Below are 17,653 nucleotides of genomic sequence, written 5' to 3'. Positions count from 1 at the left end.
CCCGTGCTATCGAAAATCCCTTGCGAGACTATGGTTTCTTGAGCCCCTGGCAGCCACGTTTGAAAGGCGGATTATGTCTGCCCAACTCCGGTGCCCCCCGGTCTTAGTGAGAGACAAAGGGAAATCCGAGGCAGGATGATGACAAGAGGACCTCTGACTGACAACAGGCCAGGGGCAACAAGCTAACTAACCAAACCAGAAGTATGCGCGGAAAAACCGCCAGATAAAAGGACAACCAAAATCCACTAGTCCGTTACTCCTACCCAGCACCGCTGGATACCAGAGTGGATCTGTGGGAGCGGAATCCTCCGCAAAAGCTCCGGAACACAAATGATAAATAATAAGTAATAAAGCGGCCAAGCCGCAACACACGGCTACGCCGTGACTCACGAACACCACTGGATGTTTAAAGGTGCTCAGTCAGGACTCCAGGAACAGATGACGACTTCCGAGTACAGGACAACTGAGGACAGGAACGACCGGGTACAGCAGGACTGGAAACACTCTCAGCAAACAGATACAGCATGCAGGAAGCTATTACCGGCGTCTGTGAGAAGCCCAGGAAGTGTACTTAACAGGGAGTCCTCCAATCAGCTGTTCAGAGGCTGATTGGATTAAATGCCGTGCAACTGCCTTGCTGCACGGCCAGGAAACAGGTGCCCTATTAATTTAAATGGACCCAGCAACGGGGAACGCGGTCCGCCAGTGGCGTCCCCGTTGCTAGGGTCCGTGCGGCTCCGTGCGCCCGGCGTCTAGCGTTGCCAGGGAGCCGGCGGCTGTACGCGCACGGCGTCCCTGGTTGCTAGGCGCCGGGCCGCACCGATGAGCGGACCCTGGCGCCTAACAGTACCCCCCCCTTGAGGAGGGGTCAAGGAACCCCTAAAGCCAGGTTTCCGAGGAAATTCCCGAAAAAATGCCCTCTTGAGCCTCGGGGCATGGAGATCCTTATCCAGGACCCAAGACCTTTCCTCTGGACCATAGCCCTTCCAGTGCACCAGAAAATAAAGCCGACCCCGGGACAATTTGGAATCGAGAACCTTCTCCACCAAGAACTCCTGATGTCCCTGTACATCTACTGGTGATTTCCCCTGAGAGATCTTCCGAGGAAATCTACTGGAAGAAACGTATGGTTTCAACAGGGAGCAATGGAACGTATTTCCGATTCGGAGAGCTCTTGGTAAACGTAACCGGAAAGCAACTGGATTGATTTTTTTAATAATATGAAATGGTCCAATAAATTTGGGGCCCAATCTAGCTGAGGTTTGTCGAAGTCTAATGTTACGAGTCGACAACCATACCCTGTCTCCCACCTTAAAAGTGCAAGGACGCCGGAGCCTGTCAGAAAACTTTTTCTCTCGAAATGCCGCTTTTCTGAGAGCAAGGTGCACTTTTTTCCAAATGACTCTGAGATGAGAGGTTAAGGTTAGCGAGGAAACAGAGGAATGTTGGAAAAAAGAATTAGCTCTGGGGTGAAAACCAAAAACTGAAAAGAATGGAGACACATTAGTGGAGGAATGACAAGAATTGTTGTAAGCAAACTCCGCCAAAGGAAGAAACTCGGACCAATCATTCTGGAGTTTGGCAGAGTACAAACGCAAATACTGTTTTAATGATTGATTAACTCGCTCGGTCTGCCCGTTGGATTGGGGATGATAGCCGGATGTTAAAGACAATTTCATCTTTAATGAGGCACAAAAAGACTTCCAGAATTGTGCAATGAATTGTGGACCCCGATCAGAAACAATATCAGTGGGCAACCCATGAAGTCTGAAAACATGGCGGAGAAACAAAACAACCAATCCCTGGGCAGATGGCAGTCGGGGAAGAGCAATGAAATGGGCCATCTTGCTAAAACGGTCCACTACCACCCATATGACTCGGAATCCGGCTGACAGAGGGAGGTCTACCACAAAATCCATGGAAATATGAGACCATGGCCTGAGAGGAACATTTAAGGGCATAAGTTGCCCGATAGGCAAGGAACGGGGAACCTTATGCTGTGCACAGACCTGACAAGAAAAAACAAACTCCTTAATGTCTTTAGAAAGACCAGGCCACCATACTGAGCGGGAGACTAATTCCAAAGTCTTAGAGATCCCCGGATGCCCGGCAACTTTGCTATCATGAAACTCAGTCAAAACAGTAGCTCTCAAAAACTCAGGGACGTAAAGACGACCAGCAGGAGTATTTCCAGGAGCTTGATGTTGAAGCTGCTTTAACTGGGTAAACAAATCTTGTGTGAGGCCTGCCCAAATGACTGAAGACGGAAGTATGGGAGTAACAGGACTGTTATTATGAACTGGAAGAAAACTGCGTGACAGGGCATCCGCCTTGGTATTCTTGGAACCTGGCCTAAAAGTGATAATAAACTTGAAATGAGTAAAAAATAAAGCCCAACGAGCCTGCCGGGCATTCAGCCGCTTAGCTGATTCGATGTACTGAAGATTTTTGTGGTCAGTCAATACTGAAATGGTATGTGTTGCTCCCTCAAGCCAATGCCTCCACTCCTCGAAAGCCCATTTAATAGCCAGTAACTCCTGGTTACCAACATCGTAGTTGGATTCAGCAGATGAGAATTTCCTGGACATAAAGGCACAAGGATGTAGTTCCAGAGAGTCCGGATCCTTCTGAGATAGGATAGCCCCCACTCCAACCTCCGAGGCATCAACCTCAACAATGAAGGGCAATTCTGGGTTGGGATGTCTGAGGACTGGAGCTGAGACAAAAGCTTGTTTCAAGGCCTGAAAGGATAACTCAGCTTCACGTGACCAGTTGGTAGGATCCGCTCCCTTCTTAGTCAGTGCCACAATGGGAGCAACCAGGTCGGAAAAAGAATGAATAAATCTTCTATAATAATTCGCAAACCCTAAAAAGCGCTGAATTGTTCCGGTGGGCGGGCCATCTAGCATGGCCGCTTTTTAGATGGGCTCCGTCTTGCAGGCTATCAATCTGCTACCATCCTCCCGACATTTTCCCTGCATTCTCCTGGGAGATTCTTAGCAGTGATCCCCGTGTTATGAGAAATCTGGGGATACCCTGCATTTACAGGAGCGGGACTGTATACCCCCGGAAGCCGGCCCTCAACGAGACGGCCTGCATGAACGCCGTGTGCTCGGCGCGAAAACTGGCTGACTGATCCCTAGGTCGGCCCTGCAAACCTAGCCTTCACCACACCTGCTGGGATCCCTCTTACCTGCTGCCCTTTGGGGTTATTCTCGGTGCTTGGTGACAGTGCAGAGCCACACACTAGGTGCGTCGCCCTCGAGGCTCCGGCTCCCCTGCGCCCGCCCGACTGAACTGCCGCGGGGAATACCTGTGGATCCTGCTGCTGGCTGCGGCATAGCGCCGGAGAAGAGACACTGTGATCCCCGCCTGCGACCCTGCCTACATCCGTCTGACCACGCGGAGCTGTCCGGGGACGAAGCGGTCACGGAGGAGGGCTGTGCGGCTCCCGTGAGTGGCCCCGGGTGGGTGACCTCGGCGGACCCAGGGCAACGTCTGACACTGCAGGTGCGGTGGGGACCCGCTACACGAGTCGTGAGGGTGGTGAGAGGCGCCCGTGGTTCGGACCCGGGGAGGTAGCTGCTGCGGACCCGTCATCGCCCCTGGCTCCCTATCTGTCCTGTGTCTGGTGGGCCTGACACCTGAGGCCACGGTGGTGACGACCTATCTGCCGAAATCACTTGATCTCCTACTGGGCGCGCGGGGTGGCTGGGACTGCGGGGGTGAGCAATACGCCATTCCGGATACATAGAAGTGGCGTGGTGGGATCGGCACTACAGCCCCCCTGAACACTCTCTGCCATAGCCGACATCGGGCTGAAAGCTGCGGTAACTCTCTGACACCGGGCCTGCTTTAGATCACTGGCTGCTTAGCCCTGCGGTTGAGACTACCACACTCCTGAACTACCCCTGTGGATGGATGTTTCTCTCATCTGGGGGAAAAAACACTTTGAGGTGAAACACTAGCCCTGTCTAAGGCCACAAAGTGGCACGACTACCCTCTACCTCAGCCCTGCACTAACGACACTAACAGACGCTGGAGCCCAGCATCCACGGACACCATCACCGTCACATCCCTGAACTGGCTGCTGCAACTCCACGCTGCTCTAATACTCTCTCCCCCCAGGTACTAATATTGTTTGTGTAACCCCATCCTTCTCTTTATTATTAACACCCCTTATAACTACTTATATTCCTCCCTATACTTTAATCCGTCCCATCCTTGTGTGCACTCCGTACCCTCCCCCCTCCCATGCTTTCCCTCCCCATCCATTGACCCCTCTCATACCTTCTCTGCTCCTGATACCCTTAAAGAGCCTGGACGGCTGGACCATTATCTTACCTCTGATCTCAGGGACACACCAAGAGAGCTGTTACGAACTGCACTGCGCTATAAAAGCTCCAGCTGCTGCATACATTTAACCAAAAGAAGGTATGAACTGTCCTATACTCTGGAGAAACACGTTTTTGTCCCCCTGAATTGCAGGACAGCCACAACCACTGTTACTATTTTGTTCCTGCCTCTTTTCCCTCTCTTACTTCACATATACATATCTGTACACAGCCGGCATGCTGACATACAGATATTCTCTTTTATGATTGTATTGCCACCTGGTGGCCGGTTTGAAAATACTTGTTATAAGATTCACAGTGCTGTATTATACTTTTGTAGAAACATATCTATAACATCTGTATCTCACTAGATATTGGGGCGGATCATATTCCTTAGACCTTAATACTAGTGCTTCAACTACTACTCAGACTCTTGTACAAACTCCTAAACATACTCACTAGAGTATTACGCTCAGGACCACTTTTTCTTTAGTATTTACTCCTTGACTTTTTAAAATGTGACCTCGTTAATTCTCAGGGGGGCGGTCTCTTTTCTATTTTGTTACACCAACCTTGAGCGGGAACTATTTTACCCTTGATACCTTGGAGCTGGGGTCACTTATTTCTTTACTTGGTATATGGACAAGTTTCTTAACAAACCACTGTCCTCACTCCCACCCAGAACTACTCGTACTATGGTTAACCCCAAAAAAACGCCAGCGAAGTCTGGCCCTTCCCCGCCTTCACCGCCGGGTAACTCTTCTCCCGCTCACCCAATAGGGGAAAGTGGGGGCCCTATGGCGCCACCCTCAGACGTGGCAGCATCATTACTCAATGTGTTAATGCCAAAAATTGAGGAGAAATTTGAGTTGCTCATGCCTATGATTGATGGGAAGCTCAAAGACTTCCTCCCCAGATTTGAGGCTAAATTTGACCAACTCATGCCTAAAATTGACAAAAGGTTGGACAAACTACAAACATCCTTAGATTCAGCTCTAACTTCCTTAACTGACCACACCAATAGGCTGAACACACTGGAACAAAGGGTTAGTGACATTGAAGATGACTTACATGCTACACGGTCGTCCAACTCCTCTACCATGGCCTCCTACCAAACACTTGTCGACAAGGTAGACGACTTAGAAAACCGACACAGGCGGAATAACCTCCGCTTTGTGGGCATTCCCGAACAGGTTAGAGGGTTGGCCTTGACAGATTTTATAAGCACGCGATTAGTTGAGGCGCTCAACCTAGGTAGTGACATGGACATCCCTCGCATTGAACGAGCCCATAGGTTGGGCCCAGAGCGAGACGGACCTGATAGGAGACCCCGCCCAGTAATCGCCAAATTTCTGGACTACCGTGACAAAGAGAAGATCCTAACTGCTTTTAAACGGAACCGCGACTTGGTCGTTGAGGATCATCGGATCCTCATCTTTCAGGACTTCTCGGCCACGGTGGCCCAGAAACGCAAAGAGTTCTCACCGCTTTGCAAGTTTCTAGCCGACAACAATAAACGTTTTGCACTGTTATACCCGGCAAAACTAAAAATCACCGAGAATGGGCAGACATTTATCTTCGACAACCCGACTGAAGCTCGGGCCCATCTACAACTGACTCGCCACTCTAGGAATTCACCTGACTGATCGTAATTAGGTTCCTACCTACACTAATGAGCCCTCATGGCTCACTGGAATTGAGACGACATGCTCTCCTGACTTTGTGGTAATTGATAGTCTAGGATTTACCACTACTATGTTAACACCTATAGTTGGTGTAATGTTAATTTTCCATGTTTTGTATTATCCCTATCTATGCTTGCCACCCACTGAAATGTTATTCAGGGGCTGGCGTGATATTTGTTTGGATGGGAAAAAGTTTGAAAATTTTCTTTTGAAGCTGAAATCCTTATGGTTATACTCACTGTACATGGTTTTATTCTCAATGTTGGGTCCGGATCTATGCCTAAGACGCACTCTTGGGATTTGCCCTGCTTGCTGGGACAGGGGCGATCCCACGTACAATAGATATACCAGTAGCAGCATACACCCCCCGACAGGCATAGGATGACATCTTATCACCCTGAACCACACAACCCTACTCAGCGATCACCCCGTTCCATCAAAATTACCTCATGGAATGTGGGGGGTCTCAACACCCCAATAAAGCGCAAGAAAGTGACCTCCGCCCTTAAAAAACTCAAACCTGATATTGTCTATATTCAAGAGACGCACTGGAAAAGGGGGGAAGACTCCGCTCTACGGGATGGGTGGATAGGGGATTGCTTTTCTGCGCCTTACCGCACTAAATCACGTGGAGTAGCAATAATCTTGGCGCGACACCTCCCCTACACTATCCTAAACACAAACATGGACCCAGAGGGCCGTTATATTCTCATGGATATTCAGATATATGATGCTAGGTTCACTCTGCTCAATTTGTATGCTCCAAACGTTGATCAACCAGCTTTTTACCAACATATCTCGCAATTACTCCATAGTAGAAGCAACCACGAGCTCATAATAGGCGGTGATTTTAACACAATCTTAGACCCTCTAATCGATAAATGCCCGACCCCAGCGAACCTGATGGCCCCTCAGTGGCGCCAGATCTCTAGGTTACTTACGGATCATTCTCTAATTGACCCATGGAGAGTGCTTAACCCAACGGATAGGTCTTACACGTTCCACTCGGCGGTCCATGGGTCTTTCTCCCGCATAGACCACATACTGCTGTCCACGCCTCTACTCTCTGACACTATAGATACCCAGATAGGGGACATTGCGGTCTCTGACCACGCACCAGTTTCGATTACGCTTAATGCCCGTTCCGTGGGCTCACGCCCATTCTCTTGGCGATTCCCCTCTTACCTCTTCCACTCAGAACAATTCAAAAAGTTTCTTAGATTGAAGTGGGCGGAGTTCTCGGATGATAATCTAGAACACTGGGACAACCCTGTCTTATTCTGGGAAACATCTAAGGTCGTGATGAGGGGTCACATTATGTCATATGTAGCGAACAGAAATCGGGTAAACAAGGCACAACATGATGATTTATTAAACACTATGCGGACACACCTTGCAGCATATATCTCAGATCCTACCTCCCTCACTCACAACAACTACATTGAATCACGCCGACTGTACGATAGCTTCTTAGTAACACAGGCCCAGCAAAAACTGGATTACACTAAACAGAAATACTTCCGCTGGGGAAACAAAACGGGAACATTGCTGGCTAACATGACCAAAAGCTTTAAACGACATGGACACATATCTACTTTACTCGACAGCCGCACTGACACCCTACACACTAAAACTGCAGACATTGCACAGACATTCCAGAATTATTTCCGTCAGCTCTACGCACCTACTCCACACGACCCGGTCTTGTCAAGTAAACTACTAGATGAGGCGAATCTCCCTTGCATAACACCCTTACAGAGGGAAAACCTCGAGAGAGCAATCACAGAGGAGGAGATTGCCAAGGCAATCTCTACTATGCATCTTAACAAATCACCAGGACCGGATGGTTACTCTATAGAATATTACAAACTCTTACACCACGATGCCATCCCAGCAATACATACCCTATATAGACATATCCAATCAGAATTTCCTACGTACCCCACTTTTAACCAGGCTTTTACAACTCTTATACCAAAACCCAACAAAGACCTCTCCCTACCATCCTCATACCGACCCATCACACTTTTGAACGTTGACTTCAAAATCTTAGCTAAGATAATGGCAGATAGGCTCCAATCATTTTTAGCATCCATGCTCACAGACCACCAACTGGGCTTCACCAAAGGCAGACACTCGGTAAAAGGGATTCGCACTGCCATAGCTGCAGTAATGGCGGCGAATCTCCAGACGGACACCCCAAACATGCTTCTAAGTCTAGATGCAACTAAAGCATTTGACATGGTCTCCTGGCCCTACCTACACGATATACTAGAGAGGAGGGGCTTTGGACTAACATTCCAATCTCTAATAAAATTTTTCTATACCCAACCACACACCTCATTACTGATTAATGGAACAAAGGGTGACAAAATCGAGCTTACCAGAGGGACGAGACAGGGTTGCCCCCTCTCGCCCCTACTCTTCAACCTAGCATTAGACCCTATGTTACGGGTGCTACAGAATTGGTCTCAATTTAGAGGCATCAGTGTCGGAGTGGAGGAGGTAAAAATATCGGCATTCGCAGACGATGTTCTCTTGTTCTTATCGCAACCGCGGAGGACCCTGGGACCGCTGATGGAGCGTATTAGGGAATTTGGAAGAGTGTCGGGATTCGAGGTCAATTTTGAAAAATCCACGGCCCTATATTTAAAACCAGGCTATGCGCGCCCAGCCTGGTTCAGAGAGGCCATAGTTGGATGGACAACTAAAGCGATTACCTATCTAGGGGTACAGATCCCAAAAAATTTGACAAACCTATACAGCCTTAACCTAAAACAAATCATACGCAATATGAGGGAGGATACTGATCGTTGGAGACATCTTAAAATTTCGTTTTTGGGCAGAGTGAACCTGGTGAAAATGATCTTATTTCCTAGGCTCCTATATCCCTTGCAATCCCTCCCTATTTTACTCTCTAGAAATGCCACGACAGAAATCAACAAAATAATACGTACATTCATTTGGAATGGTAAGCGAGCACGAATTAGTTTGGTAAAATTACAACAGCGTAGACACAATGGAGGTGTAAATCTCCCCAATGTGTTGGAATATAGCTACGCCTCCCACCTACGCTATTTGAGAGATTGGTTGCATGGAGGGAATATGTACTCCAATACGATCTTAGAGTCAGCCTTCCTGGATGGTGGTAGTATGATCTCCTTCTTGCACCTACACGAAGAAGAAATATCTGCCCCGGTTCGAGCGAACCCACTACTAATGTCCACTCGGAAGGTCTGGCATATCTTGCGACATAAATGTTCCCTAAATCCACATACGTCCCTTTTCCTCCCCCTAGTTCACAATAATCGTTTTCAAGATGGCAATGCGAGCCATCCTTTCACACTTTGGGAACGGTATGGTATTATTTCTATACGACAACTCATACATGGTGAGTCAAAAAAACCACTCACACTGGCACAGGCAGTGGAACTCTTCCCAATACTAAACGCATTCCCCTTAGCATACCTACAAGCTCAACATTATGTAGCTACTGTTTCTAGAACACTATCCCCACAGGATTATGACAACCCATTAGATAAACTATTACTGGCTGGGAACCCCTCATCCAAGGCTATCTCCACTTTGTACTCATTCTTACACACACCCTTACAATACACTGATACAACGGCGGGACTAGCGCAATGGACAGACCATTTCCCATCCCTCTCTGTAGCGAATTTGCTGAAACATCTTGAGTTGTCCATCAGACTGATACCTGCTACATCCTACACGGAACTCTTTTTAAATATATGGCACAGAACATATCTATCACCACACCGTAGACACCTAATGGGCTTATTGGAAAACGCGTCCTGCCTTAGATGTGGTAATCAACAAGCTGAGTTGTTCCACTGCCTATGGGAATGCCCTATAATCCGGAGGTTCTGGGTCCAAATATGGAAATATGTTACCCAACACCTAGTAAACTATTTACCGCTCACCCCAGAATGGGCAATATTTGGTATGATGCCGGAAGGCACTAGGATGGCACAGGGCGTAAAAAAGTTATTGATGATAATATCCGCAGCTGCCAAAAAATGCATCTTGCAAATGTGGATACAGCCCTCTGCCCCGCCATTATCACTTTTTTTAGGGAAAATCTTTCACATTTTCAGAATGGAATGGCTGGAGGCTTCCCTACAAAAGGAAAAATTCACTGAAAGGTTTTTCGAAACATGGGAAAGCTACATAGAAACCCTCTCCCACCCACTAAAGGAACAAGTGTGGAAATGTTTCCGTAATACTTTATGGTACGAAACTAGAATTTATGAACAGGACCCCCCAGTTTCATTTGTGGCCGGTTAGTTTAAAGGGGACTGAGGCACCTTATCATAGGGGGAAGTGGGTGTAAGTATGGGTGTGGGCATGGATCCGGACTCATTCTATTCCATTTGTTTTCTATACTTGAGGAAACTTCGTTATAACATTTACTGTACTCTGTCCTAACAATAGACTATTATGTTAATTTGTCTTGAATATATGACAGATCAGTGTTCATGTGATAGATCTTATCAATCATGTTTATCAATGTACTTTGTTGTGACTCTTTGATACGCTTCAATTGAAATAAAAAGTATTTAAAAAAAAAAAAAAAAAGCGCTGAATTGCTTTTAAGTTGGTGGGTTGCGCCCAACTAAGGATGGCTTGGAGCTTCTTAGGTTCCATACAGAATCCCCGAGGGGAAATAATGTACCCTAAAAAGGATACCTCCGTGACATGAAACTCGCACTTCTCCAGCTTGGCATATAGGTGATTTTCACGTAATTTTTGAAGAACCTGACGCACCTGGGTAACATGTTGTTCAATTGAGTCAGAATAGATCAGGATGTCGTCTAAGTAAACGACCACGAATCTTTCTAGAAAATCACGGAGCACATCGTTAATGAGATCCTGGAAAACTGCCGGAGCGTTAGACAAGCCAAACGGCATCACCAGATACTCGTAGTGACCCGACTGAGTACTGAAAGCCGTCTTCCACTCATCTCCCGACTTGATTCGGATGAGGTTATACGCTCCCCTCAGGTCAATTTTAGAAAAAATCACAGCCGAACGCAGCTGATCAAAGAGGACAGAAATCAGCGGCAGAGGGTAAGTATTTTTTACTGAGATCTTATTCAGGGCTCTAAAGTCAATGCAAGGTCTGAGTGATCCATCTTTTTTCTCCACAAAGAAGAAGCCTGCACTTAAAGGGGATTTAGATGGCCTGATAAATCCTTTCCCTAGGCTCTCCTTAACATACTCATTCATGGCCGCAGTTTCTGGCCCGGATAATGCATATAACCTTCCCTTTGGCAATGTGGCACCAGGAATTAGCTCAATAGCACAATCATAAGGCCGATGGGGAGGCAGAATGTCCGCATTGCCCTTGGAAAACACATCAACAAAGTCCTGGTATTCCACGGGAATGAGTTCGGGAATGGCAGCAGCTATTCTGACGGGAAACGTAATACATTCCTTATTACAGATGGTACCCCATTGTGAAATCTCCCCCGACTGCCAATCAATGATGGGATTATGAAAGGCCAGCCAAGGGTGACCCAGAACCACTGGAACTGCTGGGCAATGGGTAAGGAAAAACTCGATCTTTTCGGAATGAAGAGCTCCTACCGTAAGTAGTATAGGGGGTGTACGGAGGGAAATAACCCCATTGGACAAGGGACTCCCATCTAAACCATGCATGGTGATACACCTACCCAAGGCTAACTGAGGAATACCTAAGGCTTTGGCCCACGTTAAGTCCATAAAGTTCCCTGCAGCTCCACTGTCAACAAAAGCCGACACCGAAGAACTGAGGCTGCCAAAGGAAACTTTAGCTGGGACTAAAAGGGAGTTATTCGAGGAGATAAGCTGCAGACCAAAGTGAACCCCCTCACAATTCACTTGGTCGAGGCGTTTCCCGACTTGTTCGGACAATTACGGGCAAAATGTCCCTTACCCCCACAGTACAAACAAAGACCAGAGTTTTGCCTTCTGGCTCTTTCTTCTGGAGACAGCCGAGAGAGACCCATCTGCATGGGCTCCTCTATGTCCTCAGGAATGGAAAATACACATGGAGTAGACCTGACAGGTGCTCCTTTTTCAGCCCTCCGCTCTCTGAGACGACGATCAATCTTAATAGAAAGCTCCATGAGTTTATCGAGAGTCTCAGGAGTGGGATACTGAAGGAGACTGTCTTTTATAGACTCAGATAAGCCGAGGCGAAACTGACTGCGCAGGGCTGGGTCATTCCAGCCACAGTCGTTCGACCAACGGCGAAATTCTGTACAATAAACCTCTGCAGGATTTCTACCCTGTCTGAGAGCGCGTAACTGACTCTCAGCGGATGCCTCTCTATCAGGGTCATCATACAAAAGCCCTAAAGACCCCAAAAAGGCGTCTACTGACAACAATGCCGGATCCTCTGCTTTTAAACCAAAAGCCCAGGTCTGAGGATCCCCCTGGAGCAAAGAAATAATAATTCCGACCCGCTGAGATTCAGTACCTGAGGAGATCGGTCTTAAATGAAAATAAAGTTTACAGGATTCTTTAAAATTAAAAAACTCCTTCCTATCACCAGAAAAACGGTCAGGTAAGTGCATTTTTGGTTCAGGGACTACCCTCGGGGAAGTTCGTAAAAGATCTTCCTGCGACTTCACCCGAAGGGAAAGATCCTGAACCATCTGAGTAAGTTCTTGAATCTGGCTGACTAGGAGCTGGCCAGGATTTGGCCCTAAACCTGTGGGATTCATGAGGCCGATAACTCTTACAAAACTGAATAAGGAAAAAATCAAACCCTGTTTAATTTTAAGTTTTGGTATGGCCGGTAATAATGTTATGATTCCAGTACTCCTGACCGGAGGAGATCTAATGACAATGGCCAGAGTACTGGAAGGGGAATGCTCGTTACGGGAGCTAGAAAGACTAGTTGCCCCTGGCGCCCTAACTCTATTGTCTCACCCGTGCTATCGAAAATCCCTTGCGAGACTATGGTTTCTTGAGCCCCTGGCAGCCACGTTTGAAAGGCGGATTATGTCTGCCCAACTCCGGTGCCCCCCGGTCTTAGTGAGAGACAAAGGGAAATCCGAGGCAGGATGATGACAAGAGGACCTCTGACTGACAACAGGCCAGGGGCAACAAGCTAACTAACCAAACCAGAAGTATGCGCGGAAAAACCGCCAGATAAAAGGACAACCAAAATCCACTAGTCCGTTACTCCTACCCAGCACCGCTGGATACCAGAGTGGATCTGTGGGAGCGGAATCCTCCGCAAAAGCTCCGGAACACAAATGATAAATAATAAGTAATAAAGCGGCCAAGCCGCAACACACGGCTACGCCGTGACTCACGAACACCACTGGATGTTTAAAGGTGCTCAGTCAGGACTCCAGGAACAGATGACGACTTCCGAGTACAGGACAACTGAGGACAGGAACGATCGGGTACAGCAGGACTGGAAACACTCTCAGCAAACAGATACAGCATGCAGGAAGCTATTACCGGCGTCTGTGAGAAGCCCAGGAAGTGTACTTAACAGGGAGTCCTCCAATCAGCTGTTCAGAGGCTGATTGGATTAAATGCCGTGCAGCTGCCTTGCTGCACGGCCAGGAAACAGGTGCCCTATTAATTAAAATGGACCCAGCAACGGGGAACGCGGTCCGCCAGTGGCGTCCCCGTTGCTAGGGTCCGTGCGCCCGGCGTCTAGCGTTGCCAGGGAGCCGGCGGCTGTACGCGCACGGCGTCCCTGGTTGCTAGGCGCCGGGCCGCACCGACGAGCGGACCCCGGCGCCTAACACCCAGAGTCCAAAGCTTTCTTAAAGTGCCCTATCTCCTGCGGAGCCCGTCTATTCCCCATGGTCCTAACGGAGTCCCAGCATCCTCTATGGACTACGAGAAATAGATTTACCGGTAAGTAAAATCTTATTTTTGTTTAAAACCTACATTTATACTTCTAGCTGAGCGTCTTTCTTCAGACTGGATGGACTTCCGTAAAATTGAGAAGTATGCCGTTCAAGGTAAAAGCAGAACAAAGGAACTGCTTTGGAGCTGGGCACACAAAAATAAGACTGTTGGTGACTTACTAATAGTTCTTCAAGAAATGGGACTTCAGAGAGCCATGAATTTGTTTACAGGTAAAGTAAGTTGAAAATATTATAAAACAATGCTTAATGAATAACCCCAAAAGTAAAATATATATGTATTATAATCCAAATAAGGAACTGGATTGATTACAGTTCCTGTCAAACACTGTGTAAAGTTAAGAAGTACAGGTAACTTCAGTGTTATTAGCGTTATTACTGATTTATAGCAATGATGATGCAATCCTAATAGTCTTCAGTTCCAGGATACATGGCTTTGCCCCAGCCACATAAGAATGTGGTTGCCTATGTTTTCAAATGGGCACCTTCGCACCTGCTTAGTGACGTAGTTGCCCTAACATTGACTAACCTATGGTCTGAAGTTAACAGTGTAATAAATTCTACCATCATTATTGTTTCTTAATCCCCAGAATTTTTCCTGCAGCCCATCTACATTTCTCTTACGTCCTAGTGGATACTGGGGATCTGTACTTTAGTACCATGGATGGGGGGGGGGAGGGGGTGGTGGTATAGATCGGGTCCACTGGAGCCTGGCACTTTAAAACCTTTAGTGTGTATGTGTGTGCTGGCTCCTCCCCTCTATGCCTCTCCTACCAGACTCAGTTTAGAAAAATGTGCCCAAGGAGTCGGGTGCATTTCTCTGGAGCTCCAGAGAGTTTCCTTTATTTTTTATTTCAATTCTTTATTTTCAGGTAGTACTGGTTGGCAACCAGTCTACCTGCTTCGTGGGACTTAGAGGGGGGGCCGAACCAACCTCCTGAGGGTTAATGGTTCGTAATCCCAGCTGACAGGACATTGAGCTCCTGAGGTGCTGTTTCACACACCATTACTGTGTGTGCCCACGCCAGCAGCTAGCCGCCACCCTCTAACAGATGCCGAAGATCGTCAGGTGCGGTGAGTGTTGACACTGGGGTCTTGGTTAGCGGGTCCCCGGTGCGGTTTGGCGGCATGTCACACGGCAGTCACGGGCATCGAGCTGCGGTGCCCGCTGCGGACTACACTGGCTCAGGGCACATGCTTTGCAGTGCTCCCTGTCATTGGGTGTACTGTTTTTTTATATGCACATCAGTCAGTATAAAATACTAAGGGACCGCGCACCATTGCAAGGGGCGGGGCTTCCCGGAGAGCGGGACCAGAGGCGGGAAGGCGCCATTTCCTGCTGCTGCGGATCATCAAGGCTGCATGCACGCTGCTCCTCCACAGATCCTCACTGTTGGCAGACTTATGTACTGGTTCCAGGGGGTCATAGCAGGGGGGGAGCACACCAGCGGTAGCTCCGCTGCACATTTAAGGTCATAACCCATAATTTCAGACACTGTACTACTGTGTTTAAGTGCTGGTCTACGTTTTCCTCAGTGTCACTCCAGGGGCTCTTTAGGGTCTGTGTGGAGGTGTTTCAGTGAGCTGCGCTGTATTGCAGTCGTGTACATATGTCTGTGGAGATGGTTATATGTGCTGCTTGTAACTCTACCCCTTCTTCAGCGGGGTTCCTCATGTGTGAACAGTGCTCCTTATCTCCACAGGGACACAGTTCACAGGCACATGACTGGCTAGATACTTTTAAAAGCATGATTCAGAATATAAATTCAGAATTAGCTGCAGCTAAAAAGGAGAGACTGCTGGTTAAACAGTCTATTGATTGTATGGCAAAAGCAGCAGATACCAGGAAGGCTTATCAGCCCCCTCTGTTGGTTTCACATAAACGCTCACTGCCACAGGTGTTCCAGTCTGATTCTGATCAGCCTGATGTGGATGATGATGATATGGATGAAGACAGCTCTCTGTCCCCTGCGGTGGAGGCCCTCATTTATGCTAAAATTAAAAGATAATCCTAGACGGAAAATCAATACAGGCGCTTTAGAAATAAGACCACTCTATTAATAATTAATAAATAAATGCTGCTCTCAAAAGGTATTCTGTTATACCTGAGTACACAAATAAACTATATATAACTATAATAGAGAGTGCAAACATACATAATAATAAAAACAATTTATTATTATAAACAGCATTAAAATTCAATTAGTATAATCATATACAACGGAGCTAGAGAGCCATATGCCAATATAAGGAGACACTAGATCATATCATATCATATATTCATGATGAATTTGGGATAAATATATAGATGTAATCCCTTTTTAACTTCTATGATGGTTGATCCAGTAAAAAAAGGAGAAAAAAGTTCCTTAGTATCCAAGACAATTGTTGATCAGCTGAATCCCTGTTATTATATGCAGTGCCTGTAGTATATTAAATTGCCTCATTCGATGGTACCAGTATTCATGCAGTGGTGCGCAATGATTCTCCAACAAAACGTTGATTAAAACTTTTTTGACAACGTAATGATAACACCCCTCTGCCGTTAATAGGGTAAATTCTCACCGTACATGCTGTTCTTAATGCCGTGTCCTATTGCACAAGGACGAAATGGCTACAGCGGCGGTGGATGTTTGATGTTGGTGCCGGGTCCTATCGCACAAGGACCAGACGGCACATGCAAAAGTGGCAGCAAACCAAGCTGGAAATCACAACGGTGAGACGCACCTGGATGGGCACTACAGGTCTTAAATGCAGCTGGGTAGAGATGTCCTGGATATAGAGAGTTAGTATTGCGGCTCCGTAACTCCGTATCACAGCCCCTTGACGCGTTTCTCCGACGTAGCTCGTGTCGGTTTCTTCAGAAGGTATGTCTGATACTCAGACCAGTGCAGTATAAAAGAGGTTCCTCAACCAATCAGTACTTAGTACAATTACACACCCAATTGCTACCAGGTGTGAATCTAACACCTGTTGAACAGCATTAGATTCACACCTGGTAGCAATAATAAATTGTTTTTATTATTATATACCTCATTTATGCTGTAAGAGAGGTTCTTCACATACCAGATCAGGAGGCAGAACCAGATGAGGAGTTATATTTTAATGTTAGACCTAAGATCTCAGCCACCTTTCCTGTGTCTAAGGAATTAAACTCCCTGGCCAGGGAGGCATGGGTAAACCCTGACAAGAAATTTAAAATTCCTCAGAGGTTCTATCTACCTTTCCCCTCCCAGCTGAGGACAGGAAGGTATGGGAAAACACCCTGTCAGTCGATACGTCTGTGTCCAGACTGTCTAAGAAATTGGTACTGCCGGTGCCAGGCGCTATATCCGTAAAAGACCCTGCTGATCGTAAAATTGAGACCACTCTCAAGGCAAGGCGTAGCACAGCACCCCACAATAGTTTGTGGGTGGATTTCCAGGGCAATGATGAAGTGGTCCGATAATATTATTAATGGATTAGACTCCCTGCTAGAAGATGAGGTCATTACTCTGCTGCAACACATACAGGATGTTTCAAATTTTATGAGCGAGGCTATTAAGGAATTGTGTAAGATAAATGGCCACATTACTGCTATGGCTGTTTCGGCTCTCAGAGCTCTGTGGTTACGTCAATGGTCGATAGGAGCAATAGTCTGCCGGCAGACCTTTTCCCTTTTTACCGACCCAAACTCTGGACAGGGCAATTTATTTGAAGAATTGAGGTAAATTGTTATCTGGACAATTCAAATACA

At 47.1% G+C, this 17,653-nt stretch overlaps 1 protein-coding gene across 1 annotated transcript in view; it reads left to right on the top strand.

Moving 5' to 3' along the window:
* The first annotated feature begins 13,961 nt into the window (after nucleotides 1-13,961).
* The window catches only part of IRAK3 (interleukin 1 receptor associated kinase 3), an 86,218-nt gene continuing 82,526 nt past the window's right edge, over nucleotides 13,962-17,653 (top strand). The window contains exon 1 of the mRNA XM_063927540.1: nucleotides 13,962-14,130. Coding sequence (XP_063783610.1) covers nucleotides 13,977-14,130 — 154 coding nt within the window. The 5' untranslated portion in view covers nucleotides 13,962-13,976. The remainder of the gene's footprint in view (nucleotides 14,131-17,653) is intronic.

Source organism: Pseudophryne corroboree, chromosome 6 (assembly GCF_028390025.1).
Source record: "Pseudophryne corroboree isolate aPseCor3 chromosome 6, aPseCor3.hap2, whole genome shotgun sequence".
Taxonomy (NCBI): Eukaryota; Metazoa; Chordata; class Amphibia; order Anura; family Myobatrachidae; genus Pseudophryne; species Pseudophryne corroboree.
The sequence above is the reverse complement of the archived record's forward strand: the minus strand, read 5'-3'. Positions and strand labels throughout refer to the sequence as shown.